Genomic DNA, 22023 nt, shown 5'->3' with positions numbered 1-22023 from the left:
TGTGTAATGGATCCGATTTTTTTAATGGAGGTCAATGGATCAGACTTTATATACGATTTCATACGATTTTAAGTTATAAAAATCGTGTACTCAGGTCGATTGGAGAAAGCATTAGTCCCGGGACCTGAGCCATTATAGGATATAGAAGATCCTCTATTAGTTGAGTGGGTGCATTTATACTCAATAAACATTGTACAAGTGCTGTATATCTACTAAAATGTAGCTCATTTTTATGCAAATGCCATGCATCAGAGGCCTCTGTCTGCAAAAGCAAATTCGTCGGCAGATTAGCTCTTTTGTTCGGCCGTTAGATTATTGCTTTCAGCCTCACACCACCCCGTGTAAACAAGATGAGCGACCTTGTAAAGGCTTCATATACGAGCAGCAATCCCCAAGAGCCTTCACTACTCGAGAGGACCGAGTAGAATGGTTTCTTTACATATGGCAGGCTCTAGAGTTCAGCTCCTCAATTGATGAATCTCAATGTGCAGTTTATTGGCTACCCATTTATCTCCTAGCTCACATCATTTAAAGGGGTACACTAGTGGGATTTTTTTTTAATCAACTGGCTACAGAAAGTTAAACAGATCTGTAAATTACTTCTATTTAAAAATCATAATCCTTCTAGTACTTATCAACTGCTGTATACTACAGAGGAAGTTCTTTTCTTTTTTAATTTCCTTTCTATCTGACCACAGTGCTCTCTACTGACACCTCTGTCCATGTCAGGAACTGTCCATAGCAGGATAGATTTGCTATATTTGTTCCTGCTTTTAAATAGAAGTAATTTTACTTTAATTTACATTTCTGCCACCAGTTGATTTAAGTAGTTTTTTCCACCAGAGTACCCCTTTAAGGAATCCTGTAGAGCAGTGTTTCCGATCCTGTGGCTCTCCAACTGTTGGCTGTCAGGACATGATGGAAGTTATAGTTTTGCCACAGCTAGACAGGAACAGGTTGTGCATCACTGCTGTTTGGGTAGGATTTCTCAGGCTACTTGGCAGAAAGGGGCATTAGATGCCTTGGTAGATTTCAAACTAGCTATTAACTGTAAAATAGAAGAGTAGGGTGATGACCAATGTAAAACTTAGTATGAATTCCATATTATATCTTTTTGACTGACTTTTCGAGGGGCGAATGTTTTAAAGGGTACTTTTCTTTAAAAAAAACTGATATATTATAGATTAATATATGCAGAATAACTTATTATTTGCATGTTATAAAAAAAATATATATGCTTATCTCTATTTAATTTTCCACTTTGAAAAAATGCTCACTAGGGGTCTCCCTACCAGTCCGGGCCGCAAGCCCTTTCTATAGATATCAGACTCATGCTGGAGTCTGAATTCTCAGACTGCAGCCGGGACACAGACAAGCTCAGCGATGCTTCCTGCCTGTCAGACAGGCAGGCAGGAGCCAGCACTGTGCTCAATGCACAACAGGGCATACTCCTGACTCTGCCTTACTGCATGCCCTCATTCATTTTACTATCTGAGCTCCGATCTTCTCTCTGCACGTGCAGTTGTAAACAGAGAGGAGAAGACTCAGAGCTGCCAGCTGTGCTGTGATCACGGCCACGCCCCCCTTCCTCCCTCACACTAGGATGGCTGAATGAGCAGCCAAGAAGACAATAAATCAGGTACAAAGAGGGACAGATTGGGGGGGGGGGGGGGGATTAGGGAGAGTTTAGATCATGAGAGGTACTCTTTAATGGGGTATTCCAGGAAAAACTGATATATATATATATATCAACTGGCTCCAGAAAGTTAAACAGATTTGTAAATTACTTTTATTTAAAAAAAATCTTAATCCTTTCAGTACTTATGAGCTGCTGAAGTTGAGTTGTTCTTTTCTGTCTAAGTGCTCTCTGATGACACCTGTCTCGGGAACCGCCCAGTTCAGAAGCAAATCCCCATAGCAAACCTCTGTGCAGTTTCCAAGACAAGCAGAGATGTCAGCAGAGAGCACTGTTGCCAGACAGAAAAGAACAACTCAACTTCAGCAGCTAATAATTATTGGAAGGATTAAGATTTTTTTAATAGAAGTACCGTATATACTCGAGTATAAGCCGAGTTTTTCAGCACGATTTTTTGTGCTGAAAACACCCCCCTCGGCTTATACTCGAGTGAACTCCCCCACCCGCAGTGGTCGTCAACCTGCGGACCTCCAGAGGTTTCAAAACTACAACTCCCAGCAAGCCCGGGCAGCCATCGGCTGTCCGGGCTTGCTGGGAGTTGTAGTTTTGAAACCTCCGGAGGTCCGCAGGTTGAAGACCACTGCGGCCTTCAACATCATCCAGCCCCCTCTCACCCCCTTTAGTTCTGAGTACTCACCTCCGCTCGGCGCTGGTCCGGTGCTGCAGGGCTGTCCGGTGAGGAGGTGGTCCGGTGGGATACTGGTTCCGGGCTGCTATCTTCACCGGGGAGGCCTCTTCTAAGCGCTTCGGGCCCGGCCTCAGAATAGTCACGTTGCCTTGACAACGACGCAGAGGTGCGTTCATTGCCAACGTACTTCTGCGTCATTGTCAAGGCAACGCCTCTATTCCGGGCCGGAAGCGCGGAGAAGAGGCGCCCCCGGTGAAGATAGCAGCCCGGACCACCTCCTCACCGGACAGCCCTGCAGGACCGGACCAGCCGATGGCTGCCCGGGCTTGCTGGGAGTTGTAGTTTTGAAACCTCTGGAGGTCCGCAGGTTGAAGACCACTGAGGGCGAATGATGAGAAGAGGATGATGAAGGGGGGGGGGTGTGGGGATGATGGAGGGGGGTGGGGATGATGAAGGGGGGGGGGGGGTGTGGGATGATTACAAGGGGATGATGAAGGGGGGATGTGTGGGATGATAAGGGGATGATGAAGGGGGGATGTGCGGGATGATAAGGGGATGATGAAGGGGGGATGTGCGGGATGATAAGGGGATGATGAAGGGGGGATGTGTGGGATGATGACAAGGGGATGATGAAGGGGGGATGTGTGGGATGATAAGGGGATGATGAAGGGGGGATGTGTGGGATGATGACAAGGGGATGATGATGAGGATGTTAATGACGGGTCTGGATGATGACAGGGGGGGATGAGGTATTTCCCACCCTAGGCTTATACTCGAGTCAATAACTTTTCCTGGGATTTTGGGTTGAAATTAGGGGTCTCGGCTTATACTCGGGTCGGCTTATACTCGAGTATATACGGTAATTTACAAATCTGTTTAACTTTCTGGAACCAGTTGATATATACATTTTTTTCCTGGAATACCCCTTTTAAGCTGATGCATTGAATTGGCTCACAATTGCATTACATGTGCTCAGCTATCAGACACAGCCTTATCGTGTAACTTTATGGGGAAAGCAAGCACTTACTAAAACAGAACAAGCAAGAGAGGTGGCCATTAAGCAGTCCTTTCCCGTCTTCTGTATATCTGACTGACTATAAGCTTCAGTGAGGCTCTGGCCGGTTGGAGCTATAATAATTTCACTGATACAATAATGGAGACATTTTCATTTGTCCAAACAATTCTAATATATTTATTTTTTCTCATTTTCAGATGCCTCTTAACGTCACAAACGCAGTTGCAACTGCAAAGCAACTTCTGGCCTACACCGTGGAAGCGGCAAACTTCTCAGACAAGATGGATGTTATCTTTGTGGCCGAAATGATTGAAAAATTTGGCCGTTTTGCCGATAAATACAAAGAGGTAAAAACACAAGCCACTGTTTGTCTTTCTACTGCTTCATAGATCACACGATACACATATGGGAAGGTGAGTGTCAGCATATGGCATGGTTTCCCAACCAGGGTGCCTCCAGCTGTTGCAAAACTACAACTCCCAGCATGCCCGGACAGCCTTTGGCTGTCCGGGCATGCTGGGAGTTGTAGTTTTGCAACAGCTGGAGGCACCCTGGTTGGGAAACACTGGCATATGGTATTGGGTCATGATTACATTCATGAAGGGATATATCTGGCATCATACTGCTGTGATTCAGTGAAGATGCAGGCCAGAAAACCATAGTCCGGACTCCTTTTTGTATCTGTATTGTGGATGCAACACACAGCTGGAATGAGAGTCTCATGGACAGAACGGAAAGCATGATGGATCCTGATGATTGATCTTGAGGATGGATCCTTCATTATAGATCCCTATCATGCTTTCCAACAAATGTATAGACAAACAGATCACCAGCTCACCCACCTTGGCCCAGCCACAACCCGGAAAGTGTAGCATAACTATAGAAGCAACAGAGCTAAGCAAAACCCCAGCTCGGCAATGTTGCATAAAATACTCGGACGTTTATTCCAAAACAAACATGAGAAACAGCATAGTGGACAGGAAATGACGCCTTTCAGGTGCAGCACACCCTTATTTACTTATGGCTATCATGATTTCCATTTGGATCAATAGACCTGCAGTCCGACTGGGACTTTGGTCCATCTGATCCTGGCTAGCATCTGGGTCAAAGTTAGTGTGCATGTTGCCAAGCTAATTTTGTCTTGCATGCATTATTAAAGGAGAACTGTAGTGCAATATAACTCATCCCCTATCTAAAGGATAGGGGATAAAATATAGATCGCGGGGCATTCCGACCACTGGACCCCCCATGATCTCCTGTACGGGGCCGCAGCAGTCTGCAGGAAGCCACGGCAAACCACGCCCCTACATGTATCCCTATGGGATACATGGAAGGGGACGTGTCGGCCACCCCTCCGTCCGGGGGTCTGCATGCCCCCTTCCAGCATACTACCACGGCCCCGTACAGTAGATCACGGGGGGGGGGGGGGGGGGGGGGGGTCGGACCCCCAGCGATCTAGAACTTATCCCCTATCCTTAGAATTGGTGATGTTATAGTCCACTACAGTTCTTTAATATGACAAATGTGAAATTGGTATATCTGTGTGTTTTTTCAGACTGGCAAGCTAGAGACTAATCATTGCTCACTGACTCTCCTTTAGGATTACTTGGCATAGCTTTAAAGGGGTACTCTAAAAAAAAAAAAAAAAAAAAGAAATGTTTTCCAGTAATCAACTGGTGCCTGAAAATTAAACAGATTTGTAAATTACTTCTATTAAAAAATCTTAATCCTTCCAGTACTTATCAGCTGCTGTATGTTTAAGAGGAGGTTCTTTTGTTTTTGAATTTCCTTTCTGCCGGACCACAGTGCTCTCTGCTGACACCTCTGTCCATTTCAGGAACTGTCCAGAGTAGGAGCAAATCCCCATAGAAAACCTATCCTGCTCTGGACAGTTCCTAAAATGGACAGAGGTGTCAGCAGAGAGCACTGTGGTCAGGCAGAAAAGAAATTCGTAAAGAACTTCCTGTGGATAACAGCAGCTGATAAGTACTGGAAGGATTTAGATTTTTTAATTGAAGTAATTTATAAATCTATTTAACTTTCTGGCATCAGTTGATTTAAAAAAAAATGTTTTTCAGTGGAGTACCCCTTTAATATATGCTATAGACATTGCAAGTTGTGGTCTTCCACGATGCTCAGAGGATTTTTCTATGTATATAATGTCTCTGATATCTTTTTTCCTTTTGCAGCTCGGTGATGTGATGGTTGATATAGCAAGTAACATCATGCTGGCTGATGAACACGTCTTGTTGATGGCACAAAAAGATGCCAGGGCCTGCACACGTATAGTGCAGTGTTTACAGCGGATTGCTTCTTACCGGCTCGCCAATGGAGCCCAAGTATACTCTACAGTAAGTAGAAATGTAGGAATAAACATAAGAGTCTATACGGAGTCTCTGAGGCTAAGCGCACACTGCATTTGCTATCCATAGACTTTTGTAAACCCACTATGGTATTTAAAGGGGTACTCCGGTGAAAAACTTTTCTTTTTTAAATCAACTGGTGCCAGAAAGTTAAACAGATTTGTAAATTACTTCTATTAAAAAAAATCTTAATCCTTCCTGTACTTATTAGCTGCTGAATACTACAGTGGAAATTATTTTCCGTTTGAAACACAGAGCTCTCTGCTGACATCATGAGCACAGTGCTCTCTGCTGACATCTCTGTCCATTTTAGGAACTGCCAGCGTAAAAAGAAATCCCCATAGCAAACATATGCTGTTCTGCGCAGTTCCTAAAATGGACAGATGTCAGCAGAGAGCACTGTGCTCATGATGTTAGCAGACAGCTCTGTGTTTCAAACGGAAAATGATTTCCACTGTAGTATTCAGCAGCTAATAAGTACAGGAAGGATTAAGATTTTTTAATAGAAGTAATTTACAAATCTGTTTAACTTTCTGGCATCAGTGTGCCTCCAGCTGTTGCAAAACTACAACTCCTAGCATGCCCGGACAGCCGTCCAGGCATGCTAGGATTTGTAGTTTTGCAACAGCTGGAGGCACACTGGTTGGGAAACACTGGGCTAGGTCCACTCCACCACCGCTCAGCAAATACAGGGGAAGCCCAGGATTTTTTGTGCTTCACCTCTTCTTTCTATTAGTCATGTGAATCCAGTGTAAAACTTTTGCATGGAGTTACAAGTCCTGTTTTCTTCTTTTCAGTATTCCCCAAACATTGCCCTGGAAGCCTATGTCATAAAACCCAACCAGTTCACTGGCATGACCTGCACGGTGTTCCAGAAGCTGGCTGCCTCTGACCGCACCGTAATAGCTGATTTTGGAAGAAGAGACCCAGATGGGAACCTGGATAAACAGTTGAGCTTTAAATGCAATATGTCCAGCACCTTTAGTGTGGTGGCACTGAAGGTAAGGTTATATGTTGTCTGCTTACACACTTCTCAAATGTAGTGAAAATGTTGAGAGATATATATATAATGGCCCAGATTTATCAAACTTTGTGAGAGAAAAACTGGAGGGATTTTTCCACAGCAACCAATCACAGCTCAGAGAACGAGCTCTGGTAAAGTGAAAGCTGAGCTGTGATTGGTTGCTGTGTGAAAATCACTCCAGTTTTTCTCTCACAAAGTTTGATAAATCAGGGCCAGAGTGTGTGTGTGTGTGTGTGTGTGTATATGTATATATATATATATATATATATATATATATATATATATATATATATATATATAATATATATATAATATAAAATTTATTTTTATGAAAAACACACCTTTTTATTTGCATATATTTTTATATAGTTGTATATAGTTCTAGACAATGTCTGTTGTAATCGTATAATATTTTTGTGCTGCCCTGTTAAGTGGAATTGTCCCTGTTTCAGCGATAGTGGTCTCTGCTAGGACTGTGCTGGATGTGGTCAGACCAAGTTACATAGTTAATACGGTTGACCGGAAAGAGCGGTATAGGGTATTCCTCCACTACACTATAGGGAGCGTAGGGTAAGTCATTTATTATACTGCAACCTACCCTCACTAGTTCCTGGAGCCACTGCTCTTTTGATATCTCCTATGTGCCCCTATATGCTCTCTTTTACATTATTAGTGCACATTGATTTCTATTTGTATCTGTATTGTGACTAATTATTTGGAGCTTGTATCTTATTGATCGTGCAATTGTACATACATATCTGTGAGTTGACCTGGGACTTTGATAGTCTATTTGTGTAAGTGCAATAATTATATCAGTATAATATTTAATTTATTTTTTTGGGTGTCTTAAGTTTTTAAAGACATATGATTAAAAGTTATATTTTAATAATTCTATACCCCAGTTTCTGTTTCACTGTTTCCAATGAGGTGGGGAATAATAAGCTTGTGTAAGTTTTGGTATCTGTTCACAAGCAGACGTTTTGATTAATACGGTTGATCCATAGAGTTGTGGTGTCTAGGATTTGTGTATAGGAAGATAAAAGAAGAAAAATACCATCTCTGGTCTTCTTTCCTGGGTGCTCGGCTGGCATCCCTACATTCAGCTGCCTTATATTTGGGTAGCTGGCTTAACCATGTAATGTAAATGTCCATTGTCGTCCACCTCCACTGTTAAAGGGGTATTCCAGGAAAGAAACTGATTTGTAAATTACTTCTATTAAAAATCTTAATCCTTCCAGTAGTTATCAGCTGCTGAAGTTGAGTTGTTCTTTTCTGTCTGACCACAGTGCTCTCTGCCGAAACCTCTGCTTGTCTCAGGAACTGTCCAGAGTAGGAGCAAATCCCCATAGCAAACCTCTGATGCTTCGGAAAGTTCCTGAGACAAGCAGAACTTATAATGTTCACCTGATTTTGATGCATGCAGCTTTCACCTTTTTCATTGCCAATGGGAAAAGCTTCCAATTTTCCGCAGCAATACAGATTTCACTTGGATTGCATCGTATTTTGGTGCAGGATCTGCTTAGAAAATCTGCAGGAAATCACTTTGTTTGAGCATTCCTTTACAAGGTTCTTTACTGGTGTGACACGCGTTTTGCACATGTAAATTATTGGCCTACCCAAGACGTCCGTCAGAGAGACCTTAGCGATATGTAGTGGTGCCCAGTTGAATGTAGAGAAATATAGTCCACTCGGGCACTCATCACCTTTTTCACTATCAATCTATCTTTATTAGTGCTTTATATCAGGCACTACAGCAGTGGAAACAAAACTTAAATATTGTGTTGCCAATGGCCTAAGACTCTTTGTCAAGAGCACAAGAGGCGGTAAGTGCTGCATAATGTCTTCTATATCTGGCTGGACATATCGGGGGAGATTTATCAAAACCTGTCTAGAGGAAAAGTGGCCTATAGCAACCAATCAGCTCGCTTCTTTCATTTTTAACCAGGCCTCTGCAAAATGAAAGTAGCAATCTGATTGGTTGCTATGGGCAACTGGGCAAATTTAACTCTGCACAGGTTTTGATCAATCTCCCCCATGGAGCAAAGAATAAAAAAATGTAATGTAAAAGCTATGTTTTTCTAATCCTGGATAACCCCTTTAAACTCTGGTATACCCCTAGGCCTTAACAGAATGATCACAGCATAAATTGTATGTCATCAGTTAAGTGATACAGAACAGAAGTATTTTCTGTTTACCACCTATAATAAATCTTTGTTTACTTTCCAAAAACCACAAAACATTTTAAAATGTATTATGAGAGAAAATGAAATAGCAGCCAGAGAGTTAGATTGTCAGCTTTGCAGTCATACTGACTGGTACTGAGACCAATGGGGCTTATAGAGTAGTAAATATGGACTGGTGAGCACAGAAACTAGTTGTTTGAAGATGCTTCTTGTGTGTGTGTGTGTGTGTGTGTGTGTATGTATATATATATATATATATATATATATATATATATATATGTTATATAAAATAATGTGTGTGTGTGTTTGCAAATTATGGTGGAAAATAAGTATTTGGTCACCTACAAACAAGCAAGATTTCTGGCTCTCACAGACCTGTAACTTCTTTAGAAGAGTCTCCTCTGTCCTCCACTCGTTACCTGTATTAATGGCACCTGTTTGAACTTATCAGTATAAAATACACCTGTCCACAACCTCAAACAGTCACACTGCAAACTCCACTATGGCCAAGACCAAAGAGCTGTCGAAGGACACCAGAAACAAAATTGTAGACCTGCACCAGGCTGGGAAGACTGAATCTGCAATAGGCAAGCAACTTGGTGTGACGAAATCGACTGTGGGAGCAATTATTAGAAAATGAAAGACATACAAGACCACTGATAATCTCCCTCGATCTGGTGCTCCATGCAAGATCTCACCCCGTGGTGTCAAAATGATCACAAGAAGAGTGAGCAAAAATCCCATAACCATACAGGTGGACCTAGTGAATGACCTGCAGAGAGCTAGGACCAAAGTAACAAAGGCTACCATCAGTAACACACTACGCCGCCAGGGACTTAAATCATGCAGTGCCAGATTTTTTCCCCTGCTTAAGCCAGTACAAGTCTAGGCTCGTCTGAAGTTTGCTAGAGAGCATTTGGATGATCCAGAAAGTATTGGGAGAATGTCATATGGTCAGATGAAACCAAAGTAGAACGTTTGGGTAAAAATTCAACTCTTCGTGTTTGGAGGAGAAAGAATGCTGGTAAAAATGAGCGAAGTTACAGAGATTCGATTCGTCACAAACCTCGCGGCTCGGCAGTTGCTGATTTTATCCTGCATAAATTAGTTCAGCTTTCAGGTGCTCCGGTGGACTGGAAAAGGTGGATACAGTCCTAGGAGAGAGTCTCCTAGGACTGTATCCACCTTTTCCAGCCCACCTGAAAGCTGAACTAATTTATGCAGGCTAAAGTCAGCAACTGCCGAGCCGCGAGGTTCGTGAGGAATCGAATCTCTTTAACTTCACTCATCTCTAAATGCTGGGTTGCATCCAAAGAACACCTTACCTACTGTGAAGCATGGAGGTGGAAACATCATGCTTTGGGGGACCAGGACGACTGATCCGTGTAAAGGAAAGAATGAATGTGGCCATGTATCATGAGATTTTGAGTGAAAACCTCCTTCCATCAGCAAGGGCATTGAAGATGAAACGTGGCTGGGTCTGTCAGCATGACAATGATCCCAAACATACCACCCGGCCAACGAAGGAGTGGCTTTGTAAGAAGCATTTCAAGGTCCTGGAGTGGCCTAGCCAGTCTCCAGATCTCAACCGATAGAAACGCTTTGGAGGGAGTTGAAAGTCCATGTTGCCCAGCGTTTGCTCCAAAACATCACTGCTCTAGAGGAGATCTGCATGGAGGAATGGGCCAAAATACCAGCAACAGTGTGTGAAAACCTTGTGAAGACTTGCAGAAAATGTTTGACCTCTGTCATTGCCAGGAAAGGGTATATAACAAAGTATTGAGATGAACTTTTGTTATTGACCAAATGCTTCCACCATAATTTGCACATAAATTCTTTAAAAATCAGACAATGTGATTTTATGGATTTTTTTGTCATATCTCTCATAGTTGAGATATACCTATGATGAAAATATATAGATAGATAGATATATGTAGTGATGTTCACCAGCCCTTTTGTGTTTGTTTGTTTTTTCTTACTTAGAACACTGTTGTGGAGGCTTCGATCCAGCTTCCGGCTGCACTGTTTGTACCTAAAGAGAAGCGTGAGAGGCGAGCGGTGGATGAGTTTGTGTACAAGCTACAGCTGATAGCATTTAGGAATGGAAAGCTTTTTCCATCCACAGGAAACGCCACAAACCTCGCCGATGATGGCAAGAGACGCTCTGTGGTGACTCCTGTCATCCTTGCCAAGCTAGGTTTGTGTTGAACTATTTATTCATTATCATTAAAGCCCACTATGATGTTGCTTTCTTTCAGTGATTCTTAATATCCATTAGATGGGATAGTGATGGTGGAGAACATGGTTTGTTGAAAACTTTGAGTTGCAATCCATTCTGTCACACCATCCAGATGTCCAAATGCTCTGTGGGACTGCAAGCAGCTGACCACTTTGACACTTATGGTTTTGTATCCTCTTTTGTACCCCGCCCCCCCCCCCCCCTTTTTTTTTTTTTTTTTTTTTTTTAGATGGTCCAAACAAGAACCCTCCCAGTGTGCCTATTAACATCACACTCCGCCGCATTGCTCATGGGAAAGACCCTGTGGCCGCCCAATGGGATTTTGACCTTCTTAACGGACATGGTGGATGGAAGTCAGAAGGCTGCAGTATCATAGCATCCGATGAGAATATCACTACAATACAGTGTCATACACTCAGCAACTATGCTGTATTAATGGTAAGGTTTTCGCCAAGCACATGTCCTTAGAGTAAAGGGAATAGGGTTAAAGGAGTAGTCCAGTGGTGACTCAGTGGTGAACAACTTATCCCCTATCCTAAGGATAGGGGATAAGTTGCAGATCGCGGGGGGTCCGACCGCTGGGGCCCCCTGTGATCTCTTGTACGGAGCCCTGACAGCCCGCGGGAAGGGGGCGTGTCGACCTCCGCACGAAGCGGCGGCCGACACGCCCCCTCAATACAACTCTATGGCAGAGCCGAGGCGCTGCCTTCGGCAATCTCCGGCTCCGCCATAGAGATGTATTGAGGGGGCGTGTCAGCCGCCGCTTCGTGCGGGATTCGACACCCGCTATCTGGCCGGAGAGCCTGGCCCCCGTACAGAGAGATAGCAGGGGACCCCAGCGGTCGGACCCCCCGCGATCTCAAACTTATCCCCTATCCTTAGGATAGGGGATAAGTTTTTCACCACTGGACTACCCCTTTAAGCTTGTCAGACACACACAGTGGACAATAATGGTGCTAACGCAGATGGTCTTTTCTAATTGTGGATAATTTATTTAAGCTTCTTTTTAATGTTCCCTTTTCTGTACAGGATCTTACTGGAGCGGAGATCTACACCCACCCTGTGACTCTGTTACATCCTGTGGTATATGCATCTGCAGTGGTGCTGCTTCTGTGCTTGCTGCTGATGATCATCAGTTACTTGTATTATCACAGGTATGTTACACTGTCTGCTTCTAATGTATCCATGATACAATTGACAAAGACAGTCCACCACCATAAGTGAATGGTGTTACTACCACCCTGTTCACATGCATCAGAAATGTTCTATGCAGATGTCAATTCACAATTCACAATGCAGAAAATGCAGTCACAGACTTATATAAATTCCATGCAGGAAAGCCAAGGCTCCTTTGATGAGTCCTAGTCCCTTTTACTGATCCACCGTACATCTTAAGCACTTCTGTTGCACAAATTTGAATGTTTGGCTTCAGATTTATACCTAGGAGCCTTTGGAAAAACTGTGATCAGTCTATAGAATATGAATAAAACCCTGAAGCTGTGTTGCTCAGTGTGTGGCTTGTGGAACACTGTCCTAAAGGAAGTTACACACACATATATATATATATATATATATATATATATATATATACAGTGGTCCCTCAAGTTACAATATTAATTGGTTCCAGGACGACCATTGTATGTTGAAACCATCGTATCTTGAGACCATAACTCTATGGAAACCTGGTAATTGGTTCTAAAGCCCCAAAATGTCATCCAAAAATAGGAAAAAGTGAGAATTAAAGAAAAATAAGAAGATAACTAATATAGATAAAGCAAAACACATAAAACTAAGAAAGATCTGCTGGGAGCTGTAATTACTGTCTATGTCAGTGTTTTCCTAGCAGGGAGCCTCCAGCTGTTGCAAAACTATAACTCCCAGCATGCCCGGACAGCCTTTGGCTGTCCGGGCATGCTGGGAGTTGTAGTTTTGCAACAGCTGGGGGCACCCTGCTTGGGAAACACTGGTCTATGTAGAGGACGGGAGCTTCTTCGGGGTCCTGTACAGAACACGCAATGTCCTTTAAAAAAAAAAAAAAAAAACATGGAGTCTCCCTCACCTGGTGTCCAAAGGAGCAGCTAACCCTGGTACAGGTAACGTGTACAGAACATGTAATACCTCTCTGTACTGTAGGGGGCGCTACCAGACACCAGTCAGTGCATGCACTTCAGTAATACAGGGGTTTTACCAGTAAATTGCCCATTCTGATTGATCAGTTCTCCCGCCCATTGACAAGTTTCACAGATCTGGACTGTCTTTGTCCAGATTGTCATTGTATGTTGAGTCTGGTTTCAAGTTACAATGGTCCAGAAAAGACCATTGTATGTTGAGGCCATTGTAAGTTGAGGGATCACTGTATATAGATATATAGATAGATAGATAGAGATATATATATATATATATATATATATATATATATATATATATAGATATATATGTATCTCGATCATATTTTTTGAGAAAAAAGTTGCGGAGTGGCAGTTATGATCCCTTTTAACCTCTTCCTTCTCAAGGACGTATGCATATGTAGTGTATATCGCACGTCGCAGGAGATCGGTGGCAGTACCAGGCTGTTAATCGCATCAGTCATAGCATTTGTAGGATTGACAGAGGGGAGGGGGCTTCCTCCTGTCTTCCATCGGTGACCCCGCAATGCACTTGCGGGGTCTCCATGGTTGCCATGGCAGCAGGAGGCCAACAGATGGCGTCCTGAGGCTGTTTGTCAGTTTAAACACTATAGGTTATAATATGCACAGTATAACTGTCAAAGTGTATAAACATTTTTATACATAAATAAATAAATATATAAAGTATAATTTTAATGAATGCCCCATTCTCAATAAAAAATAAATAAAAAAATTGGTCAGCACATACACTACAAGTACGAATAAAAGAATTACAGCAGCACACTGGTAGCACTAAGATGTATGTGTAATATAACACTGCTGTAGGACCCTACATTATAGATATGCCTCTTTTGGGCTAGCACTAACCCTACAGATTCTGGGCATCTATTCCCTACTTAAAAACACCCAGTGGAGGGAGTGGCTGCATCTATCTTGGTTCGTGCTCTCCACTCATTCCACTTGGTGTTTTTAAATAGGAAATAGCTGGATCTTACATGCCCAGAACATGAAGGCTAGGCCAAGAGAGGCATATCTATAGTGTAGCTTCTGTCCCAACCGAAGTCATCTCATCTTGTATTTTTGGATTGTACACACTATTTGGCCAAATAGTAAGCTAAGAACAAAACATTTAAAAAAAAGTTATGGCTGTCAGAACATGGCAACAGAAAAAAGAAAAGGAAAAATAATTTTGTTGTGAAAAGGAAAAAGAACAAAAAAAAGCTATATAAATCACCATAATCTTACTGACCCACAGAGTAAAGAGAACATCATTTTTGCAGTACAGTAAACACCCAAAAAAAAAAGGTTTTCACAATATTTTGGAGTTTCTCACAAATCAGTCTCAGAATCATGATTTATTGTATTTTGTTGATGTTAAAGGGGTATTCCAGGCAAAAACTTTTTTTTATATATCAACTGGCTCCGGAAAGTTAAACAGATTTGTAAATTACTTCTATTAAAAAATCTTAATCCTTCCAATAGTTCTTCTGTAGTTTTCTGTCTAGCTGCTCAATGATGATGTCACGTCACGGGAGCTGTGCATGATGGGAGAATATCCCCATAGGGAACTGCACAGCTCCCGGGACGTGAGTCATCAGAAAGCAGTTAGACAGAAAACAACAACTCAACTTTAGAAGCTAATAACTATTGGAAGGATTAAGATTTTTTTTAATAGAAGTAATTTACAAATCTGTTTAACTTTCCGGAGCCAGTTGATATATAAAAAAAAGTTTTTGCCTGGATAACCCCTTTAAGTCCCAGAAGCTGACACTCCCTTATCTCTGGATCAGATTCCTAAAATGTTGTAGTGCACCATGACTGTTGTAGAGGGCGGTGAGGTTTTTATTATAAGAAACCCTTTCTTAGCTTTGCTAATCGCAGTGACCAGCTTTTCCAGTTTGTAGCAGAATCCATTCAGTATACATGGTGTTTTATTTTTCAGCGTGATTCGTGTTAGCCTTAAGACCTGGCACATGTTGGTTAACCTCAGTCTTCACATCTTCCTGACCGGCGCAGTGTATGTGGGAGGCATAAACCAGACTAAAAATGCCCGTGTTTGTCAGGCAGTAAGTATAAAGTATATATGTTGGTATATTCTCAACCCTAACTAACCATGCAAATGACTTTTTTAAGGGTCCATATATAGCAAAGAATCGCTGTTAAAACCCTATTAAATCAACATTATTTTGGTTTAATTTGCTTCTGGACTGACTATGAAATGATTGTCTTAACTATTGTTCAAAAAAATAATGAAATATACAATGCTTTAATAATTACACATGATACACAATACACAGAAACCCTGTAAATCAGTGGTCTCAAACTGTGGCCCTCCAGATGTTGCAAAACTACAACTCCCAGCATGCCCGGACAGCCAACGGCTGTCCGGGCATGCTGGGGGTTGTAGTTTTGCAACATCTGGAGGGCCATAGTTTGAGACCCCTGCCGTAAATCAATTAAAATATGCCCATGAAAGGGAAAAAAACTCCACATGGGGTGGAGGCCATGGATCACACCCCCTGGGCGCTCAAACCCCAATACTGTATGCAACTGTTCCCAATAAACTGCCTATTTAGTATGCAGTCCTATGTAAATCCATTTCCTGCATAATAGAACCCAGTCACAGTTAAATAACTACAAATTAATTCTAATGATATGCAACCTCACAATTGCAGCAAACTCCGTCTCATGATTACAGATAGAGATGAGCGAACTTACAGTAAATTCGATTTGTCACAAACTTCTCGGCTCGGCAGTTGATGACTTATCCTGCGTAAATTAGTTCAGCCTTCAGGTGCTCCGGTGGGCTGGAAAAGGTGGATACATTCCTAGGAAAGAGTCTCCTAGGACTGTATCCACCTTTTCCAGCCCATCGGAGCACCTGAAAGCTGAACTAATTTATGCAGGAAAAGGCATCAACTGCCGAGCCGAGAAGTTTGTGACGAATCGAATTTACTGTAAGTTCGCTCATCTCTAATTACAGACTTTGGTTTAGTCCTATATCAGTCACATGATTGCAAACTCCAGATCAGCCCAGTCAGTCACCTGATACATACCATATGATCGTCACATGATCTAGATTATTCACAAGCACCGCCGCTTTATTCAATATAAAGTGCATAATTAGATACTGCATGAAATGATGAACAACTAATCTACCACAGAAAATAACAAACCTACCACAGAACACCGGATTTGTGTAATCACAGCCACAGATCCCGTGTTGGCTCTAGCCAATACTAAGTCATTTTATCCCTTGATATATACAATATGAACTAAAAAAAAAAAAAAAAAAAACTATATAAAACAAGGAAAACTTGTAAAATGCAAAAAAAAAAAATTATATTTAAAAACCTCCATAAAGTTGGGATATTTACACACGCAGCGATGCCAAATATGTTTATATATATTTTTTTTTTTAACGCTTTTTGGGGGTAAAATGGGAAAAAGGGACAAATTACTATTTTATTGGGGATTTTTCAATTTCTTTAAACTTTTATTTATTTATTTTTTACACTTTTTATGTCCTCATAGGAAACTATTTACTGCAATCATTTGATTGCTAATACTGTTCAGTGCTATGCATAGGGCATAGCACTGATCAGTATTATCGGCGATCTTCTGCTCTAGTCTGCTCGATCTCAGACCAGAGCAGAAGACCCCCGGAGACAGAAGGAGGCAGGTGAGGGGGACCTCAGGCCGCCGTTATAGATGATTGGATCCCCGCTGCAGCTCCCTGGGCGATATGAACATCCATACGGCATCTAAGGTGTTAATGGCGGATATGAGTGCTATCGCGGATGTCCGCCAATACCGGCGGGTCCCTGGCTGTTGACAGCAGCCGGGACCTGCCATGCATGATGTGCGCACTGGTCCGGTGCTCACAGTCATGTACATGACATAAATGTATAGTGCGTTAAGTCCCACCGCACCATGACGTACATTTACGTCCGATGTCATTAAGGGGTTAAAAAATATATTACAGGTTGGCAGGCTTCTTAAAAACTTACAAATAGAAGATGATGTTGGAGAAACACCTCATCAAACATGTTTAGGATTTGTTCCCCTTTTTAGGGGCAGTAAACCAGTTAAAATTGTAAGACCATTATCCGATAGACCAGTGTTTTCCAAGGAGTGTGTCTCCAGCTGTATCAAGACCACAGCTACCAGCATGCTTGGAGTTGTGGTTTGGTAACAGCTGGAGACACACTGCTATAGATCATCACTATTAAATCAGTGGGGTCTGACTTTTAGTAATCCCTAGCAATCTCTTAATGTTATCTAAGCAAGAGTATGGATCTCAATACTGCAAACATAAAAACAAGTTCATTGGAAATTTTTAGCTATTTTTTTATTTTATTGCTTTATAGATCGGGATTCTACTGCATTACTGTACACTGGCCACTGTGCTGTGGGTGGGAGTCACAGCCCGCAACATATACAAGCAAGTTACCAAGAAAGCCAAGCGCTGTCAGGATCCAGATGAGCTCCCTCCCCCTCCCAGACCAATGCTGAGGTTAGTAATAATATACGGTATGTGTCAGAAATCTAAATACTTGTACAAGCAGGAAAAAAAAACATGTGGTAAGGTGGTGCAAAACCCTCTAACAGCACCTCCATTATCTATTTTTACCTTATCCCCTTTACACTGTAACATTTGGATTGTATCCAAGAAAAATACTTGTCACATTGTATATACATGCGTGAAAGTGATGAATGAAATGGTCATGTTTGCTTAAAGGAAGTTTCAATGAAGTCAAATAAGTCAGCAATTCAACAGAAGGAGGAAGCCATTAAGGAAGCGGTTGTTTACATTGACTTGTTCCTCGTGTTGGGTTGTGTTTTGGTTAATATTTTTGTTGGAGTCATTTATTCATATCCTTTGTTTTTCTTCTCTTTTTAGGTTCTATCTCATTGGAGGTGGCATTCCTGTTATTGTATGTGGAATAACTGCAGCGGCAAACATCAGAAACTACGGGAGCCAGCCGACTGCCCCTTAGTAAGTGTCCCATACTTGGTCCAAGTACGAAAAGTGATTTTTAGAGCACCTTCACATCTGCGTTTAAGCTTTTTCATTGTTCTGCTTTGTCATAGAAGCAGAACATTGAAAATGACAATTGTCCCTGATCTGTTAAAAGGCTTGTCTAATAAAAAAAAAAACAGCTATCTGATCGTGAGGGTGTCAGACCACTGGGACCCCTGAGATCTCCAGAACAGGGCCCAGACTCTCAGAGCGAGTATGTGCTGCAGATGGCATGTGCTACATTAATTTCTGTGGAAGCGTGGAGATTCCTTTGTGCTGTACTTAAGTATCTGTTTGGTATTCCAATAGAAATTAATGGAGCGTATGACGTCTATAGCATGCACTCTCTCTGAGAGTTAAGGCACGTTCTAGAGATCGCAGTGGTCTGTAGACAGGGGATCATTTTTTTTTATTTTTTATTTTACTTAAAGGACATGTCCGGTGCTCACTTTTCTTATTGTATCCGTTCCGGGCTGCAAAAAAAAAGAAAATAAGCTTTCTCTTACCTGCATACGCTCCCCCGGTGCTCCGGTACAGGCGTTCTGTCCCCGGGCTGTATTCTTCTTACTTCCTGTTAGCCCGGCACGTCACACGGAGCTTCAGCCTATCACTGGCCGAGGCGGGACATCGCTGCGGCCGGTGATAGGTTGAAGCTCCGTGTGACGTGCCGGGCTAACAGGAAGTAAGAAGAATACAGCCCGGGGACCGAACACCTGTACCGGAGTGTACCGGAGCTCCGGGGGCTCGTTGGCAGGTAAGAGAGAGTGTGTTTTCTTTTATTTTTCAGCCCGGAATGGATAAAATAAGAAAAATGAGCACCGGACATCTCCTTTAACACCTTTAAATGATGGAAACCTGCACTACTAATAGATCACCTTGAATCTATAATAGGTCTCGCGGTTGTCCAACATTTTACCAGACAAGATGTAGCAATGCATTCTACTTTATTTTTGTTCAGTATTTTTGCCAATAATTTACCACAGAGACTGCAACCCAGATGTGAACAGGGCTTACGATATAATGTTGTGGCAATAGTTCTAACACCAATGCTGTGTTTTCTGTTTCTAGTTGCTGGATGGCATGGGAACCCAGCCTTGGCGCCTTCTATGGTCCTGCCAGTTTCATCGTATTTATAAACTGCATGTACTTCCTCAGTATATTCATCCAGCTGAAACGTCATCCCGACAGAGTCTTTGAACTGAAGGAGCAAACTGAGGAACAGCAGCGATTGGCCACCAGTGAAAGCGGGGAGGGAAACCAGCAAGATTCACTTTCAGTGTCCTTGGTCTCTACATCCGCATTGGAGAATGAGCAGACATTCCAAGCCCAGCTTCTTGGCGCTAGCCTTACTTTGTTCTTATATGTTTTCCTTTGGATATGTGGTGCTTTATCCGTTTCCTTGTATTATCCAATGGACCTGGTATTTAGTTGCTTTTTCGGAGTGACTTGTTTAAGCCTCGGTGCCTTTTTAGTCGTACACCATTGTATGAACAGGGAAGACGTGAGGCGGGCATTAATCAATACTTTCTGCCCTGGTAGGAGCACATATTCGGTGCAAGTTAATGTCCCACCTTCCAACTCTTCTGGTGCCAACGGTGATGCCCCAAAGTGTACGAACAGCAGCGCTGAGTCTTCATGTACGAATAAAAGCGCATCCAGTGTCAAAAACTCCTCACAGGGCTGCAAGTTGACTAATTTACAAGCAGCCGCAGCGCAATGTAACACAAACCCTTTACCGGTCAACACGCCACCCCAGCTTGACAATAGCTTGACTGAACATTCCTTAGATAATGATATAAAGATGCACGTTGCACCAGTCGAGGTGCAGTATCGTCCCAATGGTCACCCGTCCAGGCATCACAAAAACAGAAGTAAACACCGATCTAGTAGGCTCACCGTTCTTAGGGAATATGCATATGACGTTCCCACCAGCGTTGATGGAAGTGTACAAAATGCTGTACCAAAAAGCCGTCAGAGCTACTTAGAAGGACACTCTCGAAGTCGAAGGGCTTATTTGGCCTACAGGGAGCGCCATTTTAACCAAGTACATCAAGACAGTAGTGACGCTGGAAGTACTCTTCCTAGGTATAGCAGAAATATGGAAAAGCCTCCGTCCGCAAACCACAAAAAAGACATTTTGAGGGAACCCATTGCTGTGGAACTTGAAAGTCAGCAGAAGTCATATGGTCTAAATTTGGCTGTCCAGAGTGAACCCGCTAAAAATGAAGTGACTGAGGAGCCACCTATAAACACAGACAGCAATGGAAATGTTAGGACTGGTCTATGGAAACATGAAACTACTGTGTAGTATCTCCATGCCGGTTTACCCTTTGAAGTTGACATGAAAGGGACAATTCCATTGCTTCAAAGACTTTTCTAATGTGATTGTTTACAGACACTTTTTTTAACCTATACATTATGGGAGAGTACTAACTATGAAGGAAGAGATCTGTTCTCACTTCCAGGAACTTTGTATTTCAAAAAGAGACTTTTTTTTTTGTCCACGCGTGATTTTTAATATTTTTAAATATTTTTTTTAAGAAAAGCAAAAGAGAAAAAAAAAAGTTTTTTATGTATTTTTTGACATATACTGGATGCCTTTGTTTTTTTATCGGGTTTGTATTTAAACATGTAATAAACAGCATTTGTCACTGTAACATTTATTCCTTTCCAACTGTCTCTCTATATACCGTTATATTGCCTGGACCTGCAAAGCATTTTGTTAAAGGAGTAGTCCAGTTTATGAAAACGTATCCCCTATCCACAACCTCTCCCCATGAATGTAGCTGTATCGACTACAGCACAAAGTGGTGGCCGACACTTCCCCTCCATGCATCTCTATGGGAGAGACTGAGATAAAGTGTTTGTGTATCTCCAGCTCTCCTATAGAGATACATGGAGGAGGAGTGTCGGCCACTGTGGTCATCACAGCTACATTTATGGGGAGAGCCGGGTCGCTGGGCTGGAGATCGCAGGGGATCCTGATGGTTGGAATTCTTCCCAAAGGCTGTCCGGGCTGGGAGCTGTAGTTTTGCAAGAGTGTTTGGAAAACTGTCTTAGACCTTCTAGAAGGATAATCAGATATTCAGAACTATAGTCGAACTTTGCTGGTTACTAATCCTGAGTTTCAGGAATTTCAATCTGTATGTTATGGCGAGAAAACCTAAAACATATTTTTTTTGCACACTAAACATCACTAGTTCTATAGTGCCATTAATACATGTTATTACCATAACTTTGCCATGTGATAACCAGTCTGACCCAGAGAAAATCAGTGTTTAACCCCTTAAGGACGCAGCTCATTTTCACCTTAAGGACGCAGCCCTTTTTTGCAATTCTGACCACTGTGCATTAATAACTCTGGGATGCTTTTACCGATTAATCTGATTCTGAGATAGTTTTTTCGTGACATATTCTACTTTATGTTAGTGGTAAATTTTCGTTGTTACTTGCATCCTTTCTTGATGAAAAATCCCCAAGTTTCATGAAAATTTAGCATTTTTCTAACTTTGAAGCTCTTTGCTTGTAAGGAAAATTGATATTCCAAATTTTTTTTTATATTGATTCACAAATACGATATGTCTACTTTATGTTGACATCATAAAATGGACATATTTGTACTTTTTGAAAAAATTAGAGGGCTTCAAAATATAGCAGCAATTTTCAAAGTTTTCATGAAAATTGCAAAATCTGAAGGGACAGATGTTATAGAACTACAACTCCCAG

The 22023-nt window shown here is 42.1% G+C and overlaps 1 protein-coding gene across 3 annotated transcripts in view; it reads left to right on the top strand.

Annotated features, from left to right (window-relative positions):
- ADGRA3 (adhesion G protein-coupled receptor A3) overlaps positions 1–20834 on the top strand; it is an 83115-nt gene extending 62281 nt beyond the window's left edge. For all 3 annotated transcript variants that reach the window (XM_056555533.1, XM_056555549.1, XM_056555539.1), the window contains 10 exons: positions 3537–3686; positions 5529–5690; positions 6500–6703; positions 10893–11106; positions 11378–11586; positions 12178–12302; positions 15217–15340; positions 17645–17790; positions 18178–18273; positions 19366–20834. In XM_056555533.1, coding sequence (XP_056411508.1) covers positions 3537–3686; positions 5529–5690; positions 6500–6703; positions 10893–11106; positions 11378–11586; positions 12178–12302; positions 15217–15340; positions 17645–17790; positions 18178–18273; positions 19366–20605 — 2670 coding nt within the window. In that variant the 3' untranslated portion in view covers positions 20606–20834. The remainder of the gene's footprint in view (positions 1–3536; positions 3687–5528; positions 5691–6499; positions 6704–10892; positions 11107–11377; positions 11587–12177; positions 12303–15216; positions 15341–17644; positions 17791–18177; positions 18274–19365) is intronic.
- Positions 20835–22023: the final 1189 nt, after the last annotated feature.

Source organism: Hyla sarda, chromosome 1 (assembly GCF_029499605.1).
Source record: "Hyla sarda isolate aHylSar1 chromosome 1, aHylSar1.hap1, whole genome shotgun sequence".
NCBI classification, from domain to species: domain Eukaryota; kingdom Metazoa; phylum Chordata; class Amphibia; order Anura; family Hylidae; genus Hyla; species Hyla sarda.
This window is presented reverse-complemented; position numbering and strand designations above follow the sequence as displayed.